The sequence below is a fragment of the Capricornis sumatraensis genome, chromosome 8 (assembly GCF_032405125.1).
Source record: "Capricornis sumatraensis isolate serow.1 chromosome 8, serow.2, whole genome shotgun sequence".
Taxonomy (NCBI): domain Eukaryota; kingdom Metazoa; phylum Chordata; class Mammalia; order Artiodactyla; family Bovidae; genus Capricornis; species Capricornis sumatraensis.
In genome coordinates, this window is record NC_091076.1 from 71712031 (window position 1) to 71734123 (window position 22093).

Genomic DNA, 22093 nt, shown 5'->3' on the forward strand with positions numbered 1-22093 from the left:
AAGAAAGAATGAAAAAGCAAAGATAAGGTAGGTCACTAAGAGTCATTTTAAATCCCCCTCCTCATTCCCTCTGATAATTTGGGAAATTTCTCAGCAGCTGACATCTATGGGAAAAATACCCCACTGGGGAAAGCAGGGCATCAGAAATAGAGGGATGTAGTGGAATACAGTGGCTGGGGAATATTGTTGGGGAAAGGAAGCCAAGGGAGAAAGATCTATAATTGGGTGAAATTAGGCCTCTACTATAGGGATCTTCTTTCTGTAAGGTTGTTAGGATTGAATTAGATTCATATAGAGGACTGATGTGATACGTGGCCAGAAGATTGAGTCCTTTTATCATTGACCAGGCTTTACTGCCTTCAAGGTTTTGGTTAAGGAAATGTCACTACAAGGTAAAATTTGCTTCTCTACCTATGCATCTGAGCGTCCCAAGCCACTGGAGTCACATTTACTAGATCTGTATTAAGGGTTTTATGTGGTTTTATTAACTTAAGGGTCCCTTTTCCAATCAGCCTTATTTAGACTCAATCTTGAAAATTATCTGGAAGGCCCACTATCTTGATAGCCACCTTGAAAAGTCAGGGAGTTGGGAGGAGGTTCACTTACCAGACTCTCTTAATTACTTTTGGATTGAGGATGACCTTGGTTTAGGTCAGGGTGTCAGACCTCTACACCCTGTGAGAATTAGATTTATCTACTCTTAACAAAGCAAAATAACCTTAGTGGTCAAACTCAGTCATTTGAAGTAGACAGAGCTTAAACCAGATAGCCAACTGAACACTGAAGATGCATTTATCAATATTCATCTTCAAAGTAGTTCACAGCCAAGCCACAGCGACTAATGAAATAGGCCAGATTAGCCTGTGGACTGTTACCCTGTATGTTTAGTAGAGAGAGACAGGAGGATGGCAGGAAAGTGCAGCAAATACTAACGGCCAGCCCATAGAGGAAAGCATATGGGCTAAAGCAGTGTCCTTGGAAAAGGAATAGGTGGCAGAGCCTGTCATAGTCATTATACCCTTCAAATAATAACATACATACAAATTTCAGTAGGTGGAATTTGTTAATGTAAAAAAAAACTAGAGGAAATTCATATAGTTTGTAACGGGTAAGGATACACTGGAACAGTTGTACACACAGACACACATGCTCACACATACACATTATTTTTCAGTTTAGCTTCTTACATCTTCCTCTCCTGATTCCACAGCAGCACACAGGTTACGGGGTTCTAATAGACTCCAGCTATAGGATTCTCTGCTACTCAGAAAACATATGGCTAGCAAGACAGTATCCCTGTTTTTTCCTACATGGTTTATGCAGTTGAAATCTTTGGAAGCAAACGATATTAGAAACTGGTGATCGTAAGAAGGAATGACACAGGAGACTTTCACAGACTTGATCCTAAACTAGTCCTAATGACGACGTGGTGGTTTTCATCACCTCCATACACAGCTTCACACATTCAAAGGAGTCCACTTTAGCTGCATCACAGAGTCTAACGTCATAACATGTCCCAGAGATTTCACACAAAGTGACTGGAGGCCGAAAGAATCTGGGCACCGTGGTCTTTTGGGACTGTGTCTCTATGAAGGCCCTTCCGTTGATAGGCTTAGCCGGAAACTCATTGACTTAGAGGGAGAAGGCGATGTGTGACTTGTCAGGACTGGAAGAAGAGGTTATTGGGAAGTCATCTTCCTTTTGTTGATGTTTTACACAGCATTCAAGCGGATGTCCCCACAGGGAATTTCTGTCGGTGTTTCTGGGGTGATACCTTTAATAATACGCTGTTAGGAAGAAGATATGATGTTATAAATATTCTTGTAATTTAATGCTTAAAGTTTTTTTCAACATTAATATTAAAGGTTAAATAGCATTTAAATGGTGGTTAATAGTAAATTGGAATCGTTTTATTGACTTCTGTTAAGAAAGGAATCCCGGGGCTTCCCTGGCAGTCCAGTGGTGAAGACTTTACATTTTCACTGCAGGGGGTGCAGGTTTGATCCCTGGTCGGGGAAGTTCTGCATGCCATGAGGTACAGCGAAAGAAAGAAATTTAAAAACGAAAGGAATCCCTAATTTGTTTGTTCTCAAATATGGGTAGAAATGCCATATAAAGGAACTATATAAAAGCATCTGTAAACTAAAAAGTCACTTTAACACTAATAGGAGAAAATGATGACCCTTGAATAGAACCAATGCTGGCCCATAACATGCCTTTGACGGTCTGGGAAAGGACATCCATTTCTCTGGGCAGAGGAGGCTGCATGTGGCCCACAGGGCTTGGGGAGCAGAGTAAGCCCTGGATTCTGGTTCCCCCCACCTCAGCCAGGCTCCTTGTGCCCTGCACACACATTACAGGCACAGTGCATAAGTGCTGTCAGTCATGGGAACAGCCTTAATGAGATGTTACTGCCTTAATGAATTCACCTGTAGTTAGTTCATACAAGGGTGCAAATTATTACATAATTTTAAAAGATGTGCCCATTCAAATCATCATTCCTAAAGCAATCTCATTTTGACATAGTACTCATTACAGGGAAAAGACTGAGAATTTTTACCATAGAAACAGCTGGGGTGCACAGAAGCTTTGAGATAGATCTGAAATATGCTTGGGTTTGGGTGTGAAACATGCAGCCTGCCTTGTAAAACTTAGCATCAGGGTGACGTCAAGCAGCTCAGAGATGTGGGGAGCACTGCAGAGGTTTTGGAAAGAAAATACTCAGTTGCTCAATAAAATCTTAGATGGCCAAAAGTCTGAACCTATGGTTAGCAAAGCAAAATTGGATCTGAAAGTATATTTTGATTTATTGATTTTAGGTGAAGCTCTGCTACTTGTCCTTTTATTTTGGATTGAAAAGTATGTGATCCCCTTTAATCTTTATTTCTTGGTTCTGGGAGTTATTCTTAAGGAGCAGGGCCTATGGAATTTTAAAAGTTCCCATTCTCATAGGTAATGAAATTCACAAAATTGTACGTGTTGTGATCCTGATGACCGTAACGAAACCTCACCCTGGGAATCCAGGAGTTACTACAGTGCACATCAGCTACCTGGACATGTCTAGTCATAGAAAGCAAATTTTCACAAACCATCTGTAACCCATAACTGATAAAGGAGAATTAGGCCTTTTGAGAACTGGACACATCCCTCTAACTAGTCTTCAGTGAAGCTATACTGTGCAGAGAGAAAAGAGCAGTCAGGCATATGGCAGAGGCAAGACCCACAGTGAAAAGCATAAAAGGTTTTGTGCTGTAACCTCTACTTGCCCATTCTGCTGCCCTTCTGACTGCTCATCTCCCAAAAGCCCAGGTCCCCTTATTTCCCGTATTTGGGCAGCATTCCAGTTGCCAGACTACTACTGCTCTCAAAATTTGCCAGTCCCTGGCCTTCTGCAAGGTGATCATCCAAGCACTGGATCACTGTTGCCATCTTCATGATTGCTTACTTATTAGGGACCATATTCCCAGTGTCTTTCTGCAGGTCACTAAGGGCTTCTCTGACAGTCACCTAATCCAGGTGATGACTCCAACCTTGAGACCTCCAGGTTGCAGATGCTCGTGACAGGCTCTAAATTACAGGTCAGCAGGTGGTGACTTACTCCACAAACTCCAGCCTTGTTATATGGCTAGGGCCCAGAAGAGTTAAGAAATTTACTTTTCTCTAAGTCTTTTTTTTTTTTTTAACCATACCAAAATGTCATATGAGTTCTCCCTCCCTCATACATAGAATGTTACAGACCGTAAAGTCTGGCATTCACAAAAAAAAATTAATAGTCCCTTGGGGTGCTTGGCAAGAACATGCTTTATTCCTCTCAGAAACTAAGCATGCCTATAGGCATGTTAAGGCTTTTCAGAAGTCCTGTTGTAAAGAGACCTATTTAACTTTGCCTTAATCCAGCATTCTGCAAAATTATTTGACCATTTCCCCAGCAGTAACACTTAATTGATATCCCATGGAACTACAGCTCCTTACAACACACTTTGGAAATGTTAATCCAGTTCAATGAGCACATGTTAAACATGAAGAAACTAAGGCTCAGAGAAGGTAAGTGACTTGCCATAGTCTTTTCCCTCCCAGGCCCCCTTGACTGGCTTCCTAACCCACTGTTTCCCATCTGGTGGCCTGTGCCAAACATGGCCCTGCAGTCAGCCTTCACCTCTACTACCAACGGATCTGAGCTCTCTAATTGTACACCTTTGGGTAGCATTTCCTTGTGGCCAACGGGAATTTGCAGGAAAGATGACCAAGACTTGAGGTACAGTCTGTAACCAAAGAATGCTGAAATCTATTGACCTGAATGCGCAACCCTGACCTTGGCCTCTGGGTTCGGCCAGCGGGGTCAGTGGGCTGGCTGGCATGACTGCCATAAAGAACAGCCTGAAGGAGCAGACACAGTGGCTCTGGCCTGAGCATGTATTTCAGACAACACCAGAATCCACGGCCCTTTGGGAGAAATGAGGTTGTAATAGGGCTGTTGTGGGAGTAGGAAATTAGTAACTCCTTGCAGAGTTCTGTTCACCTAGAATTCAGTTTTTCTATTTGGAAAAAGAAGCAATCTCAGTTCTCAGAAAAGAGGTGCTACGTAATTGCCTCAGGCTCTCTTGCTTCATGTTTCTTGTGAAATGTTTTAGGAAGATGAGTGTGATAAACTCATATATATGAGTTTTGCTTCTAAGAGCCCACATACTGGCCCAGCTCTGATCTCAGGTTGTTAGAGAGCACATCTCTCTAGCTTTCCCCCAAATACCACTTTTCACCTTTGAGCTCAGCTCTGACAAAAGCACCCACCCACAGACTTCTGTAAGCAGCCACTTCAGGCTCTCCTGCCACAGTAACCTCGCTGTGGCATGAAACACAACCAAGCAAGTAACGACCCAGCATTTTCAATTTTGCTAACATTGCTGGGAATCCTGGTGGCCTGAACTACTAACTCTGACAGCACAGGATGAAAAGTGACATCTTGTCTCCCTAACCTCTAGAGCCAATTTCTACATCTGCAAACCATTAGTACCCTGAGGACGCAAAAGAGAAGCTGCACCTAAAAGTGAAAGTGCATTGGACCAAAAGCCAGAAGCCCTGGATTCTGAGCCTCCCTCTGCTGTGTGTCCCTATACACTTCACTAAAATAAGGGAACCGTGAGCAGCAGCATTCCCAGATACAGTATCTTTGCTAAGGATACCTGCCCATCTACCTCACAAGGTATTTTGATAACAAAGTAAGATAATCTACATGAAGATACTTTAAAATATATATAATCTTATACAAATTGTAAGGTTCTGTTATTGAAATTTTTACAGCACACTATTCATTTACTGACACGAATCCAATGGCAGCTTTTTTTTTCTCCAGTAACTTAAGCTAAAACTATAATATTATTGGGCTTCCCTAGTAGCTCAGATGGTAAAGCATCCACTTGTAATGCAGGAGACCTGGGTTTGATCCCTGGGTCGGGAAGATCCCCTGGAGAAGGAAATGGCAACCCACTCCAGTATTCCTGCCTGGAGAATTCTATGGACAGAGGAGCCTGGTGGGCTACAGTCCACGAGGTCTCAAAAAGTCAGACACGACTGAGTGACTAACACACACGCACATAATATTGTTGTAACATCCTTATTTAGTGATGATTTTTGAAATAGCCCTTATCACATTGCTGTTAGAAAAGTGACCACAGACATCTTCCACCATAATCTCTACTTAAGTGGATTTAAAGTAAATCCACTTAAATCAAATTTGTGTTATTGCTCCAGACACCACTGATCTGATGTCCGTGCTCAATGGAATGCAGGAGGCAAAGTAGTTTTCTGATATGTTTAGAATGCTATACACCAGGCTGTGCACTGTGGTGCATCCAAACAGCTCCCTCATTCACCTTCATACTTGAGGCTTATGGGAGATGCCTTAAGATGACAGTGGCAGCTATCAGAGGCTACAGAGTGATGTAGGTATATGATTATATAAGGCTGAGAGCCTCTTGGTGAATCCTTGTGGTGGACTTCTCTCCTTTGAATAGAGCATAAGAACCCTTTTCTTCCCAAACAATTACCAATCTACACACACATTAACTAGCACATACCTCCTTAAGTGTCCCTGGAGTGACAATCAGCCGATAAGTTATATATGTCGGGATGCAGATGAAAGATGAGGTTCCTATGCAGTAACCCAGGATGATGCTCCACCGAGGATAATCATACTGGAAAAGTCGTAGCTGTGGTGGGCTCATCAAAAAACTGCAGATGATGAACTAAAACAGAAATTTCAAGAAACATTAAAAAATTTTCAAGAAACATTAAAAAATTTTCACCCACACAGAGACAGTCCTGATACCGCAGAAAGTGAAGTGAAAGTTGCTCAGTTGTGTCCAACTTTTTGCAACCCCATGGACTATACAGTCCATGGAATTCTCCAGGCCAGAATACTGGAGTGGGTAGCCTTTCCCTTCTCCAGGGGATCTTCCCAACCCAGGGATTGAACCCAGGTCTCCCACACTGCAAGTGGATTCCTTACCTGCTGAGCCACTGGGGAAGCCACCAACGCTAAAGGGAAGAAAATTTCAGGAAATTGCCTGAGGGTGAGATAGCCTAGATTGATCTCTTGACACAAAGAAGTCACTAATTTCTGTGCCTCAACTGCAAACAAGGAAGGGCTTATCTTGATTTTTCCTCCCCAACCCCCACCTCAACCCCTACAGTAGGCATGCCAAGGCCTCAGAGAGTTATTTAGGGGAGATACAAAGGAGAAGAGACTGGCATCCATCAGGCATAGTTCAGGGCCCAGTTTGTCAGATGGTGGAAGCATAAACTGGGCAACCTCTCCACGGCTCCTGCCAGTCCTAGGGCTTCATCTCTCTCTCTCTCGTTTTTCTTTATTTCCCCCTGCATTTCTCTGCTGATCGTTTTTGGTGAGATGGAAGGCACCTACGTCCAGGAGACCTAATAAGGTTCTCAAGACCTGGAGAGGATGCAGACTCCTGAGCACCTGTTTCTTCTCTCCCCTCTCTTTATATTAACCCCAAGCGAAGGACTCGGGTTTCAACAAAGATGGCTCTGCCACGAGGCATCTTGACAACAAATGCCTGCCTGCCACCGGCCCTTGTAATGAAAGGAATAATGGGAGGAAACAGCAGCTTAATACACTTTTTACTTGAAAATTCAGTGAAGATTTAAACCAAGAAAAATTTCACGCTGCCCTCCCAACACTCAGTTTATGAGTTTTCTTATTTCAGTTTGTTTTCCAGAGAGAGCGTAAATGCCGGTTTTTGCCTAGTAACCGCTGTGCTGAAATCGTTATTGCTCTTGATTTAATTTTATCTTATTATTTCATAGTCTTGAAGAAGACAGTAATGTAAATTATTTGGGTGGTTAAATGTCTATTTTTATCTTTTTTTCTTTGTCCTCAGGTAATAAAAATGGGAAACTGTTAAACACACATCCGTCTTCAGCACAGTACTATCCTAAGTCCAGGAAGCTTTCAAAACGAGCCTAGCCATTCGCAAACCTTTCTCCAGACAGACTCTCCTCAGCCCCAGTCCCGGCTAATAAGGAAGGTGATTTTGGAACAGAGAAACGTAGCGTCTGGTCAGGAGCCATGTCTGCTGTAACTCGTCTCATCTTGGTGTCATGTGTGGAACCTCACGTAGTCCAGGGAGGCTGCAAGCTCTCACTGTGGCCACTAAGTATTGCTCCAGACACCCCCACCTCCTCTTGCTCATATACAGTATTTTCTTTTTCATAACTTGGCTTCAATGAAAAAGAATATTTTAAGTAAGCTACTCAATGTTTACCTAAAGCAGCCTTAAAAGGCCCAGAGCAAGGGATCTGTTAAGTAAACCCAGAAGTGGAGGACAGATTTGCCTCCTCTTAATTGTGCCCTGAAGCACCTTTAGAAGAAGTGAGTATGGTGAACATCACAGAAATTATAAGTCACGTGCCCGAATCCAGATCTGTACCTGGATTTTGGGCACAGAAACTCATTGATTGTAGCCCAAGTGTTCACCCAGTTTGCCAGACCACCACAGAAATGAAAATACCAAAAGCATGGGGCCAGGACTAGAGTAAGGCATATGAGGTATTCAACTTGGATACAGCATTTAAGGGGGTGCCAGAATTCAGTAATCAAGAAATAATATTTTAGTGCAATACTTTAGAAAGACAGACTCTTGATAGGACCAGATTAGAGTGAGTGAGGTGAGACATGCCAAGTATATGGTCAGATCTTGTGTTTATTTAAAATGCTGGAATTTGTTCATCAGTAATTTTTTTTGCATTAGTTTTAATTAAAAAAAAATATTGCATAAAAACAGTATTTATTGGGACTTCCCTGGCTGTCCAGTGGTTAAGACTGTGTTTCCACTGTAGGGCACCTGGGTTCAATCTTTTTTTCAGGGAACTACGATCCTGCATGCTGCTTGGTGTGGTCAAAAAGATAATAATATTTATCTTGGCTACTAGGACTTACTGTGGTGCTCATGAAGGACCTAACAGGTATCCTAGTAATTCTGTATTCATTTTCTTAAAGATGACCCCCGCCAAAGTTCTTTAGGCATAGATCTTGAGTCAGACATAGAGTTCATTTATTGTCAAATGAGAGTGCTCAGCTCCAAGGGTTGCCTGTTTACCCAAAGACGGATAAGCGCTCTACTAACATCCCAAGTATGCTCTGAGGTAGCCTGGGATAAAGTGACTCCGTGCACATCAGCAGGGACTACTCTCACTTCTTTCATTTATCTGTAACTCAATTTAGGGTGGAAGGAGCTTTTTGATCTTCTAGAGCCAGAGACTGTTCCTTCAGTCTAGCTTATTAGGATATCTGGGCCATTCATTTCCTCAGAGGACATGGATACAGTTGTGCCTTCTTTCAAAATAACTCTTTTGCATTCTTTTTGACTTTCCCAGGGCAGCCCTTTATTTTTTGTGCTTTGTGTACCTGCATGTCTCGATATTCATCTGTAAGATGGGCAGCGTGCTCATTCTTACTTCTGTTACGCTGCGTCTCTCTCTCTACCACAGAAGCCCTCCTTGACTTCCATTCCCTGGACGCTGAGATTTCCAAAACCAGAGCCAACTTTGCCCCAAGCAGCAGATACTCTCAGGACCAGGGGCTCTGGTATATGCTGTGGGCTCCAGTGTTCCTCTAGATCTTGGCCTCGTAGTTCCTTATTATCCTGTCATCTTGCTGTTGCTTTTTGGTAAACTCAAAACACAATGTATTTTTAAGTCCAGAGATGTTAGCTGTTTTCAGTGAGAGGGTTGGTCTGGATCACTAGTCTGCCATTACTAGAAGCAGAAGTCTTGACATAAATGGGTTATTCATTTATATTATTATCAGTGCTTCTAGATAATCTACTTAAATCCTTTCATTTGTTTTTCAAAGGAAGGAGAGACACTGGATTAATTCCCTGAGGAAAGAACCCATGTCTGTTAGTTCACTTTCATATTCTCCACGCAGGGAAGGAATGATGCTTGGGGCTGAGACTCAGGAAAGGCAGACAAGGCCCTCACCCTGGGTGTAAAACTTTAGACTGAAAATCGAACTGAGACCCGAGTTTAACTTCCACTTCCTCATTGAACGCCTGTGTAGACATTTGATCCAATATTGAAAACCAGAGATTGAAGCTTTCAAGTATAATCATAGAAATGTCTGTTTCTCCCTTCAGTTCTGTGGTTGCTTCATATATCCTGGGGACTCTGCTGTTTTGTGTGTGTAATTTATAATGATTTCATATTCATAATAAATTCACCCTTTTCATTAAAAAAAAAAAAAGAAAAACAGTAGTGGATGTAAGTTTAGCATAAAGTCTGGCCTGGCAGTTCTTGCTCAGTGAATGTTACGTGTTATTATCCTGGAGCAGGGAAGCGATGAAATAATGTGACGGAAGCCAGAGGAGGGGTTAACTCCCTAGGGGTGCTGGTGAGTGAGTGAGGGTGAATCTCTTCTCCAGGGCCAGGAGAAGGGAGATGACAACTCACCAGGAGAAACAGCGGGCTGATGGCTGCCCAGCAGATCTTCCAAAACCATCCAGGGCTGAAACCAAGCATTTCCTTCACATCACTGCAGAACTGATTGATGCCTACAGTCATCCAAAGGAGAAGGAGATTGACTGAGAGAGGAAACAGACTGTCCTCCTAGCCCCTGACTCAGAGAGAGTAGCAACTCTGGAATTTCTCCGTAGGAGGGGTTCAGGGACACCAATCTGGCCTGAAAGTGGGATGGGGAACATGTCACAAAAATGCTTGTTATAGCAAGCAAAGCTCTTTCTACAGAGAGTGGGAGGACTGGTGGACATTTGGGGAGAGACCTAAAGCCTCATCTTGGTGCCCACACCACCCTTCTAGGATTTCACCATATATCTGATTTTATCCTTACTGTAGAAAAGGAAGTTGAACTTTGTCTAAAAATGTTGAACCCACTTGATAGAGACTGACTCTGACCATATGCTAGAAACTTTCAAGAGAAAATTCTAACCACACTATTGCTCATTTATATTGTCAGATCAAGATCAAGGTTCTTCTCTACAAAGTAACTGGCAGGAAACTGAGAAGTGGGAACTCCTACTGGGGAGAGATGGAGAAGGGGAAGGAAGAGCGCTCTGTGGTTGCTTCCCTGAAAGTGCCCACAGGTCTGTAGCATCACAGACTTTGAACTTGGTTCTCTGAAGTGCTGAGGGGGTGGGAAGGACTTCTTTCAAACACACAAAAAAGTCCCAAAACCGGGCCCACATATAACTCAAAACATGGGACCCCCCGCCTTCTTCATGTTCTGTGTAATGATGTACATGCTAAAGCTGTTGTGCTATCATAGAAACTGGGAAAATAAATATATTCAGAATGAAATATTGACTTTTTGATTTTAAAGATCTCTGAACTTGGTTTTCTTCATTTCTGCTGTCTGTGCCCTCCTGATCCTTGCCCATGGGCTCTTGGGATCTCTGCCCAGGGACCCATGTCAGCTTACTCTGCATTCCTGGTGGTTTCACCCTTATCAGATTTCATCCCACAGTTGGGGGAAGGGGAATAAACTGGAGGTTTTACCAAGACAGATAATCCAAACAGAAACATTCTGGCCTCTTGCCTGGAAGATAAGCTCCTAAAGTGTGTCTAAGGGCTCTGGAGGGAGAACCTGCTTGTGAAATTTAAATTGAGGCCACTCTGTGTAACAGGAGAATATTGTACACTCTGCAGATGCAATCACTGTGCACTAGTTCTTAGCTGTCTGTCCAACTCTCAGAGCCTGTCAGATCTTAAGCAACCACTGTGGATAAGCTATAGGGAACCACTTCAGCCTGTCCACTGAGTAAACATGTACTCGGAAAAAAACGTCCTCCCAGGAGCTTAGGCAATCTGTTGTACAGAGTCTGGAGGAAACAATGACCTGTTTCTGAAGAAGGCACGCAGGAGGGGACGTCTTGTACATTGGCCTGCCTTTCTCTGACAAATCCAGCCCTTGTGTATTCTGGTGCCTACACAGGCTGGTGTAGGAAGAATATGGTGGAAGGAAGTATCTTACCGTAGAACCAAAACACAGCAACTGCTTCAATCAGGGCCACGGTGAGCACTGCAGGTCCCGTGGCAAACTCCTCCAACAGCTTCACCACGTAGGCCCCGCCCTGGAAACGAGACCACCAACTTGGTTCAAGGCCTGCTGAGGCACTGCCTCCTCTTTTCAACAGAGACAAAAAGAACTTCTTAGGATAATCCTGCAAAGTTCTCACCTTGGATCTAATACAAATATCCTAGAGCCTGCCTCTTAGACTGGCTTTGGCAGGGTAGGCAAGATCTCATCCTATCAGACTCCTCTTCCAGCCCTACCGGTCACTCTCGTTTCCTCTCCCCACAAAGCTTTAAAGACAAACTGAAAAGTGCCTCTCGATCTACTCTCTTCAGTTTACTGAACACCTACTGTGTACTCTACCCTGGAGACTCCTGGTCCCTAAAGACTGAGTCTGGGAAACCTACAACAGCGGACACACTGAGCCCAGTGGTCATGGTTTTGCCTCTGTCCTGAATCACAAATCCTACGCAGTCCCCAAAGCCCTGCTGAAGCTCCAGAGCCATTTGGGTCGTGGCCTGAAGATAAGTTGATTTACAAAATCCACCTTGAGTCAGGAGGATACAAGCCTGCCATGCCTAGGGGTACTGATGTAGTTTTATAGTGTTTACCTCAGCTCCCCTCCCCCTCAAAAGGAAATCACTGGAGAAGGTCTGACTTCATCACCATTGCAACTTCTCTGGAGGAGACAAAGTGACAAACCCTGGAGGTGCCAGCCTCCAGATATTCTGGGCAGTATTCCCATGAAAGCAGCCGTTAGGCCTGGAAATAGACTGAGAAGGCAAGTCTTAGTTTTTCTCCAGATAGAAATCTAGTTGGACTTGCTGTAAAATGCTGAACCTCCAGCTCCATGCCCAAATTCTACAGACAGATGCCGCCAGAAACAACTTTTCTCCTTCTCCCTGATGACTAACTTCTTAACAGCAGTAACAGCCTCTCCCGCTTTGGTCCCAAAGCCAGGGCTCCCTGTGGGCTGGAAAGAAAGAGCTTCATGCAGTGTCCCAGTGCCCAATGAAAAGCTGACTCTCGGTTGGGGTTGTACTCACAAAAGTCAAGGTGACCAGGGATCCAAAGAAGCAGGTGATGACCACGCCAAGCACAAACCACTCCCGGCGCTTGGCCCAGACATGTGGAAACTCATCCAGCACGGCTGTGATCACCCCCTCCAAGCCTGCAAACTGAGTGGGGCACACAAACAGTCATCATGGAGACTTGGGGACAGATCTGCTACTTCCAGGACAGTGAAAAGAGGGAGGGGTTAAGATTGCCACGTGGCCTGTCAAGCTGACCGTGACCAGCTCCCCCTCCTCACTGGCCCTATCTCCATATTACCCCATCGTTTAGATCCCTAAGGACACCAAGGAAAGAAAGTATAGCACACGGACAGCACTTCTCCCCATGAGGTCTCTGGGGGAGACTCTGGTTTTTCCAGAAACGGCAACTCCAAGCTGAGACTCGTTCCACGTTAATGATATGAATGCTGGGCCACGGAGCACTGAGATAAGAGGGACCTTGCCCTGGCCTTGAGGTGCTGCCAGTCTGGTCAAGGGACAGAGCACAATCACAGCAGTTCACATGTGCTGAGCTCTTGACCTTGCCTGGCGCTTTACCCTCATTATTCCACGAATCAGGGGTCCCCAACCCCCAGGCCATGCACTGGTACCAGTGTGTAGCCTGTAAGGAACTGGGCCCCACAGCAGGAGGTGAGTAGTTGTCTTCCATTAAACCGGTCCCTTAGTGCCAAAAAGGTTGGGGTCTGCTGCGATTAATGACTGATGTGCTACAGGATATTAAGTGCCCAAGTGAACAGGGGCTGGCGAAGCACCAGGAGGCAGCAGACAACGTGGCCTGGGGTGGCCAGGACGGGAGGGAATGGCTACAGCTGCCTCCGCCTCTTCCTCTGCTTTCTCCTTTTCCTCCTCCCGCCTCCCCAAGGCTGGATTTCCCTCCCCATTCACTTGCCGTGCTGTCCAAGCCCAGGGTGATTAACATCAGGAAGAAGACGATGGCAAAGAATGTGGATGCCGGCATGTTGGCTATGGCTTCTGCGTATGTGATGAACAGGAGGCTGGGGCCTGAGATGGGGAGAGAGGAGGAGGTGGTCACCGACATCTGCCCTACAGACATGTCTCGGGGGAAACGACCACACCAACAATTACGACGCCTGTCATAAGACCTTACATGTTAAGAAGGCTTGGACACGTACCAAATGCCTCCTCGCACCCCACACCACCCTACCTGGCTATCCTGACATCCTGGGAGGCAGGAAGGGAATAGTACCTGCCTTGGAGAGTGTGTGTCCTCAACCAACGTGGAGGAAATAAACAAACCTGAGACCCCAAGACTAGCAAATCTGTGCGCACGAAGAAGAGTTTCCACTATATAATAAATCTGTGCTTTCCCCACCCCCCACCAAGATCTCCAAAATTTTCACAGCACTTAGCTCTCTCTCTAGCTCCAGAACAGTAGAAAATGTTAAATTGATTTTAGAATAATAGAGGTCTTAGAATAAAGCCTTCCAGCTATTTTGACTTTCATGATAGTATGAGGAACATGTCCTTAACCTCCTGTGGTCCAAATCAGGCACATTAGTTTGGGGCATGAGGCTGACGGGATCACAGCACCACGTCAGGCCAAAGACAGATGTACATTGGCAAGAAGCCCTGGGACTCCATCCACAAGATTCCATCACCTCTCTTTCAACGTCTGTTGCTCTTTTTCCATGATAACTCACAGTAGAGTACAGTGACTGCGTCATCTACGGTTCTTTCTCTGCAAAAGGAAATTCTAAGGACTGGTAATCATGTGCTTACTAGACTTGGACCCATCACAGGACCCAGACCCACTAGTTTTAAGAGCCGTCATCCAAGTCATATTCTCAAGCCCACAGTGTATCAAGGCCTTAGTGCTGGGCCCCAAGGGAGCTGTCCCATCCCCACTATGGCCTGAACACATGGAAAGGGTTTAGACTCTAAAACCTTTGAAAAATTTAAGAGGAACTGTTAGAAATAATGCAAAAGTTAAGATATTTGTAAAGATCCAAAGAGCAGCAAAACAGTTCATTGGGAGCAAGTAACCCAAACAGAACCCAAGGTCCCTACCTGCATCTTTGGCCACCTCAGACACATCTTCTTTCCTCATCTCAGCCATATACCCCAGCACCGTGAAGATGACAAATCCTGAAACGAAGCTCGTCATGCAGTTCACCGCACTGGTCACCAGGGCATCTCTGGAGCAGAAAACCCAAGGGACTGAGACATTTCTAAGTCAGGAGTCTGAGGAGAATCTGTCTCCAGACTGACAAGGATGAACAGGTTGAGCTCACAGGGACTTAAAGCCTGTCTCCTCTCAGGGTGCAGCCTCTTAGACAGGTTGCATCACCTCGAAGCACAAGCTGCTGTTATCACCATGCACGGCATGTGGCGAGCAGCAGGTCAGGAGTGGCTTCAAGAGATGATCCTCTAAAGCAGCAGAGCACAGACTGCTGGATTTCAAACAAGCCTTGTTCTGAAACAGGGCCTGAGCTAGAGTGGGGGCCTTGGCCTCACACTTGAGAAGACCTCAGATTTAGACTTTTGACATTATTTGTAAATGAGGTTGTAAGAGTGCCACAAAGACATCCTGACACTTTTAATAATACAACTTTATCATAATACAACTTTAGGCTGATGTCCCAATGCAAGGCCACATTGCTTAGGCTGCATGTAAATTCCTTTAAAAAAAATTCTGTAATTGTCGTATGAATAGCACAGTCAGATTACTGAACGTCATCATCTGTGACAGACTGTTAAGACAAAATTAAAGATGATGAGTGATATTTCAATCATAATTGGTACAATATTACCTGTTTTGTTAAATTTGTGAAATGAGATTTTCATATAAATCATAGCATTCTGTGTTGGTCAGAACAGCACAATTATTACTCTGTGTGTGTGTGTGTGTGTGTGTGTATATGTATGTATATATAATGTATCACATCACAATTTTTGTTGCTAAATATTAACAGGTCAAATCGAAATGTATGTTGCAGTTTTTGTAAACCTGCTTCCGAATTTAATTTTCTTGGAAAAGAGAGACTCTCACAAAACAGAAGTCTGGGGCCTGTCTCATCTGAGGGGCCTGGGTGAGGCTGTGCTCTGGGTGGCTGCTCTGGCCATGAGTGAATTGGCCAGGCACCTGGGGTACTCCTGAGGGTCAGAGTGCCAACATGGCCTGAGCCAGGCCAGGTGTGAGGCCATCAATTTGATCGCCTTCCTCCAGGCTACTTATGCTCATTCTGCTTCCACGCTTGGCTTGGGGCAGCCCCAGATACTCACTGGTAACAGTTGTTGTGGAATTTGTTGTAGCTCGCAAAAGCCAGTAGGACCCCAAAGCCAGGGCCGAGAGAGAAGAAGATCTGGGCGGCCGCATCCACCCACACCTGTAATAGAGCAGAGGCGAAGGTCAGGGCCGAGACCCAGGCCATCGCTGGGCCAGTGCCCTTGTGCCCCCACCTGGCTATGTGATGAGACAGAAAACAGGCTCTCAGAGTTCCTTGTAAGGATGGCCACACACCAAGTGCAGACCAATATGATTGCCTATCATTGAGGCATAAACCAATGCAGTGGCCTCAACTGTACTTTTCATGCTTTTTTCCAGTTTAAAGCATCACTGCAGACTTAACCTCTGAACCCAAATTTTAGTTGTTCCTATAGTCCTAGGACTAGCTTCAGTTAGTATAGACAGACAACTGCACACTGCTTTCCTGATTATCTTACCCCTGTCTCTAGGAGTTTCTGCCAGTTGGGTTTCAAATAGAAGAGAACTCCCCTCCAGGCTCCAGGGAGGGTGGCCCCCCTCACCAGCAGGATCAAAAGAATGATGTAAGGGAAAGTGGCTGTCACCCAAACCACCTGTAAGGAAGGAAACACAGGTTCTCACCACATGAATGCTGGTGTCTTATTCTTAAAAACCTCCAAGAAAGGAGATCTACCTTGTTTCTTCTGTAATTGTAGGAGGCAGGGTGGTGTGACCTTTAGACTCAGACAGGGATCTGATCCCGTTTGCGGGTACCACCTCTAAACCCATTTCCTGTCTGTAAAGCGGGGACAACACCCAGCAGGAGACAGTAACGCGACCAGTGCATTGCCGCTATGAGTCATGACCCTACCAGTGGATTAAAGGAATTTTTAAAAAGTCATAACAGTTCTTGGGATTGACCCATTTCTAGTAGTTTCTAAAAGATTTGGTTGAAGAGAAATTGAGAATCACGGAATGGGCTCGGCGTAAAGGAAAACACGTCCCCCTGTCTGTGGCTGTCCAGGCTACTGAGTTCCGAGTTTGAGATCCTCCAGGGCCCCTTGGCAGACTCTGGACCTGCAGCCAGAGTCCTCCTCACCTTGCCAGATGTTTTGACACCTTTCCAGATGCTAAAGTAGATGACAGTGAAGATGAACATGATGCACAGGACAAGCTGCCAACTGAGGCCCCCCAGGTCCTGGAGCCCCTTTGACCGGTGGATCTGCAGGACGTGCCGCCTGATGAGAGAAAGGAGGGCCTGCGATACGGTCTGAGCCGTGACCTGAGCACACACACTCTGTGTAATTCCTCTAGGTGGCGGCCAAGAGAAAAGACGGAAACCACACCGCAAGGACCAAGTGGCCACCAAGCTTTGGGGAGAGCTGGGAGGGGCTCTGGCCATCGTGAAGAAGAGAACAGGGCACGCAAGCCAACCAACCCTGGGAAGAGCACTCGGCCCAAAGGCAGACGTCAGGTCTCTCCCTCCTGGGCAGCGATCCAACCAGTGACTAACACGACTGGCTTTTCAGTGCATGAGGATTTGTACGTGTGGGCAGGGCCCCTTCCCCACCCTTTGGGCTGCCGTTGCCTGAAATTCCAGCACTAAAGCAAACTCCCTACTCCAGGCATCTTCTTCCAAAGGGTAGATCCATGTGAACATATGAAACCAGAAACTCTTGTGTAGCTTCAAACTACTGAGGTCATGGGAGGTTTTGCTTCCATGACAGCAGGCTGAGAGGAGGGCCCAGGAAGGGCAGTTTTGACGCAGGGGAATAATTTTGGAAGGTGAAGGTAGGGACCAGCCTGGGCACAACAGAAAAGAGGGGTACAGCACAGAGGCCCAGACTGTGGAATACTGAAGGTAGTCTCTCCCAACCCCCTCACCCACATTTACTCCCCTTCCCTGCCAGCTTCTCTCCGAAATCCATCAGTAGGGAGGGGAGGGAGGCTCCAGAGGGAGGTGGTATATGTATAATTATGGCTGGTTTGCGTTCTTGTACAGCAGAAACCGAGACAGCACTGTGGAGCAGTTTTCCTCCAATTAAAAAACCATCAGCCAAGAGGTGAAGGGCCCCTAGCCCCACTGGCCTTCCAAGAAGCCAAGGCCCAGGGGGTGTGGCCTGCCCCTAACAGGCCACCCCCTCACTTACATGCACTTACGTGTAAAATTCTTCCGCAGGGGATGTTGAGTGGAGCATCCAGGTGATGTTATCCTCGGAGAAGTAGTTGGTGCAGTTGCCCGTGTTCCAGGAGTTCTTGCAGCTGGTCCAGGGCAGCTGCTCCGTGAAGGAGGAGATGAGGTAGTAGAGGGCCCAGGCCATGATGGTGTTGTAGTAGGAGGCGATGTAGAAGGCGATGAGGCAGATGGCGCAACCTATCCCTGCGCGAGAGGACGAGGGAGGCCAAGGTTCAAGGGCAGCTGGCAGTGAGGCACAGCAGCCTGGGCGCGGCAAAGGCGGTGCTGCCATTCATTTCATCCCCCAAACACTGGGACACGGCAGAAAAGCGGCCATGTGGTAAATTCCTAACTTGTATTTACAAAACCACATGTTATAGAAAATGTGTGTGTGTGCTATTGTTTTTTTCTATTTACTTTTTAAATTGGAATTATTTTTTAAACTTTTTATAAGATAGCCGATAAACAATGGGACAGTTTCAGGTGGAGAGCAAAGGGACTTAGCCACACATACGCATGCATCCGTTCTCCCCCAGACTCACCGACCATCCAGGCTGCCCTGTTTAGTTTACTTTTAATTGCCAATTATTCTATTTGGCTTTAGCAGTCTCACACAAATTAAGCAGTCAAAACCTTAATTACTCAGGTTATCTCCTAGGGATACCTGAGGTCTCACTGATTCCAGGAGGTCCCCACCTCCCACCCAGTGATGGAAATCGTCACTTCCTTGGTGGACCCACTCACCCACCCAACCACCCAAGCCTTTCTCTTACCTTTGAAAATTGGGCAGATTTTCGTCCATATCGAAATGCATCCATTTCGGTGGTACTGCCCCAGTGCGAGCTCCATGTAGAAGAGCGGGATCCCCCCAAAAATGGCCATGATAGTGTAGGGGAGGAGGAATGCCCCTGAGGCAGAGGAAAGACAGTTTCACTCCCTGCCCACAGGTGTCCAGGACAGCCCAGATGACCTGGATATGCAGAGCCATCTGATGCTCCAGAGCCATGAAGCCACCCTGTCCTGAGTGGCCCACACACTGCTCCGCTGTCTCAGGGCATGGCCGGAAGTCATGGACAAAGCTCCACAGAGAAGTGAGGTTTGGGTGGCCGCAGAGTATGTGTGAAGGAAGCTGGGTCTAGGAGTCAACAGAACAGGCACTGGGACCAGCTCCACGGCTAATTGTCGTAAGGACCCTTCTCTGGGCCCCTGTTTCCTCTACTAGAGGAGGGTTGAGAACTGAGGTTCCCAAACCCAGCCTAGACATCAGACTCACGGGTAAGCTTAAAAGCACACACCCACCCTGACCTGCAGCAAAAGCTTCAGATATGGGTGTAACACAGATTTTTAAGCTCCCCAAGTGATTCTGATGCAGCCGGTACATGGACCAGAGCTTGGGACCCTGGAACAGGTTTCCTGTGACAAACTGTACAATAGCTGTCATAGTCTACGAGTCACTGAATTACTATCCTTGTTCATCTGTATCCTGGCTCCAGACACTTGATTATTGATGTTTGGTTATATTTCCATCATTCCACAGGGCCAGAATACTCCCTCCTGAGCCAGATTTGCAGGTGTGGCTGGAACAGACAGGCAGTTCACTACAGAATGAAAAGGTGCAGAACTGCGCCTCACTGGAGATGTCGGTGTCTGCCGGCGCTCGTGGCTGACACGAGGCCTGGAAACACCACACTGGCGATTGCTCACCTGCAGCCTGAGTTTCAGCCCAAAGGGCGGGCCAGCTGTGATTTTCCCTGAGAACTTTCCCTCCCATGAATTACTCTGAACCTAAAAACCTGAAATCTGTGCAACTCAGAGAGGTCTCACCTAACTTACAGTCACGCTGGGAAAACCTGGCCTGAGAACAAGAGCCACCTTGTGTTCTCATGGTGGCATCTGTCCAGAGGGTTTGCTTGACTGGTTTCACATAGGGAATGAGTGTAGGGGAAACATCAAGGGTGACCCAGCCCCTTATATAATCCTCAGGCTAAAGGTGAGTCCTCCCAAGCTGGAGATAAGATGATTCCAACTTATACTCCTCCCAGGCTGGGAGGACTGGGCTTCCCAAAGCCCCCCCCAGCCCTCGCGCTGGAATGGCCATTGCAGGTAATGGACCCAGGTCCTTAAAAGATGCAGCAAATCCAGGCAACTCTGTCTGGTCATGGAGGAAATGAGGGGACCCAAAAGAACTACCCCTCAAACCTCATTTTACCTGCCCTCCTAAATCTGTTACCAGAGCCCATGTCAAATATTGACTGATCTGATTCCCATTTCTGGTCCTTTTCCTGTTCTGATAGCAAGCCCACTGTCAAAACAGAGGCCCCACCTACTCATTCCTCTACCCCGCTCTGCTCTCTGGGGCGCCCATGTCCATGCCTACAGTCGGCTACTAGTTTCGATAATCTATAAATAAACTGCTCTGGAGGCATTAGGGATAGAAGGAGGAACAAGAAATCATCTCTCCTGAAAAATCTAACACTCTTGTAGGAGATATAAGGTATGTCCATATATGGGTTGGGGTTGGCATTAACGTGGCTGGGTTCAGCTACAGATCTCGCCCAGACTGTGACTTTAGACTCTGGACCTGAGCTGATGCCCTGGGCTCACACAGGTCCAAAGGTCCAGGAGGGTCTCGGACCCTGGAGCCACTTCCCAACTTCTTTCACAGATCTAACAGCTCTTGACTCTTGTGAGCAAAACCAGTCAGCAGGAATGAAAGAACTCAGCACAGTACTGGCGCTCATTCCCTCACGTCTCCTTGGTGGGGAGCAGGGCTTATGTAATGCAGGGATGAGAGGAGGGGCTCTTCCACAGATAGAGCACTAACGATGCTGAAAATCTGGTGAGGTCAGCTTCAGGGGAGCTTTCATTCAACTTCATGACCCAGGGAGCTGCAGACATGCCTAGATTTACAGTTTTGGTTCAGTGGAGATTTGTTTTCTCTTAGACTAGCTTGGGGGCTTCCCAGGTGGCACTAGTGGTAAAGAACCCACCTGCCAGTGCAGGAGACGCCAAGAGACATGGGTTTGATCCCTGGGTTGGGAAGATCCTCTGGAGGAGGGCATGGCAATCCACTCCAGTATTCTTGCCTGGAGAATCCCACACACAGAGGAGCCTGGTTGGCTCCAGTCCATGGGGTCACAAAGAGCTGTACACAACTGAAGCGACTTAGCACACACACAGGCCCACACAGACTAGCTTGAAAGTCTAAGCGACCACATTCCCAGACTCATATCAGTTAAACAAGATAGGAAAGACATGGTCTATCTTCTGGCCTCCTAAGAGGACCTACAGACCACCCCTGGGTCAGAGCCTCTGCCCACAGCCCACGATACTGACCCCCTCCATTCTGGTAACAAATGTAGGGAAAGCGCCAGACGTTGCCCAGGTCCACAGCATAGCCAATGACAGAGAGGAGGAAATCCACCTTCTTGCCCCAGGTCTCCCGCTCTGCTGGGTGAACCTCAGCCACTAGGGCGGTGGTGGCAGCTGGGATGGAGTGCTGAGTGTCGTCTCCTGCGCCAGGGTTCGGAACCGCCGAGTACCCGTTGGAGATCTGGCCAGACTCTGCCTTATCCCCAGGGGCAGGGACACCTTTCTGTAGAACCCCATTTTCCTGACAATCTTCTCCATCCTTATATGCTGATAGCTCCTTCTGGGAATTTAACGGGGTGGTCTCCATCCTGCTGGCTAGGAGGTGATGCTGACGCCCATGGGCCAAGGACCGACCTGAATTCTTGGTGCTCAGATCTGTGGATCTCCTCAGAACTTTATATCAGTGGGACTGAGAGCGCTGTTGGAAAGAACAAAATTGGGTGTTTTACTTGTCTTTGGTAACTCATCATACATCTTGAACTACATCAGGTAATGGGATCACAAAGTCATCTGTTAAATGAGAGATATCCTATTTGCTACATGAGTCAACAAAATCAACATTTTTCAACCCATGCTAGGTATCAAATCACACTGAGTAATTTTAAAAGGAAAAAAAAAAGGCAATCGAAAATAGATAGCAAATAACCCAGGTTTTTCATAGGCTCCATTAAGAACAAAGTATTGACTTCAGTTGAGGGACTGGAACCCCACCCTGGAGTTTA

At 46.3% G+C, this 22093-nt stretch overlaps 1 protein-coding gene across 1 annotated transcript; it reads right to left on the reverse strand.

Annotated features, from left to right (window-relative positions):
* Positions 1-1712: 1712 nt before the first annotated feature.
* On the reverse strand, positions 1713-21678 carry SLC6A4 (solute carrier family 6 member 4). Its single transcript, XM_068978232.1, has 13 exons — positions 21336-21678; positions 18773-18907; positions 17984-18203; positions 16923-17061; positions 16303-16437; positions 15862-15965; positions 14647-14774; positions 13508-13620; positions 12592-12723; positions 11504-11603; positions 9967-10067; positions 6075-6242; positions 1713-1787 (listed from the first exon to the last, which is right to left on the reverse strand). The coding sequence occupies exons 1-13, from the start codon at positions 21676-21678 to the stop codon at positions 1713-1715; spliced, it is 1893 nt and encodes a 630-aa protein (XP_068834333.1).
* Positions 21679-22093: the final 415 nt, after the last annotated feature.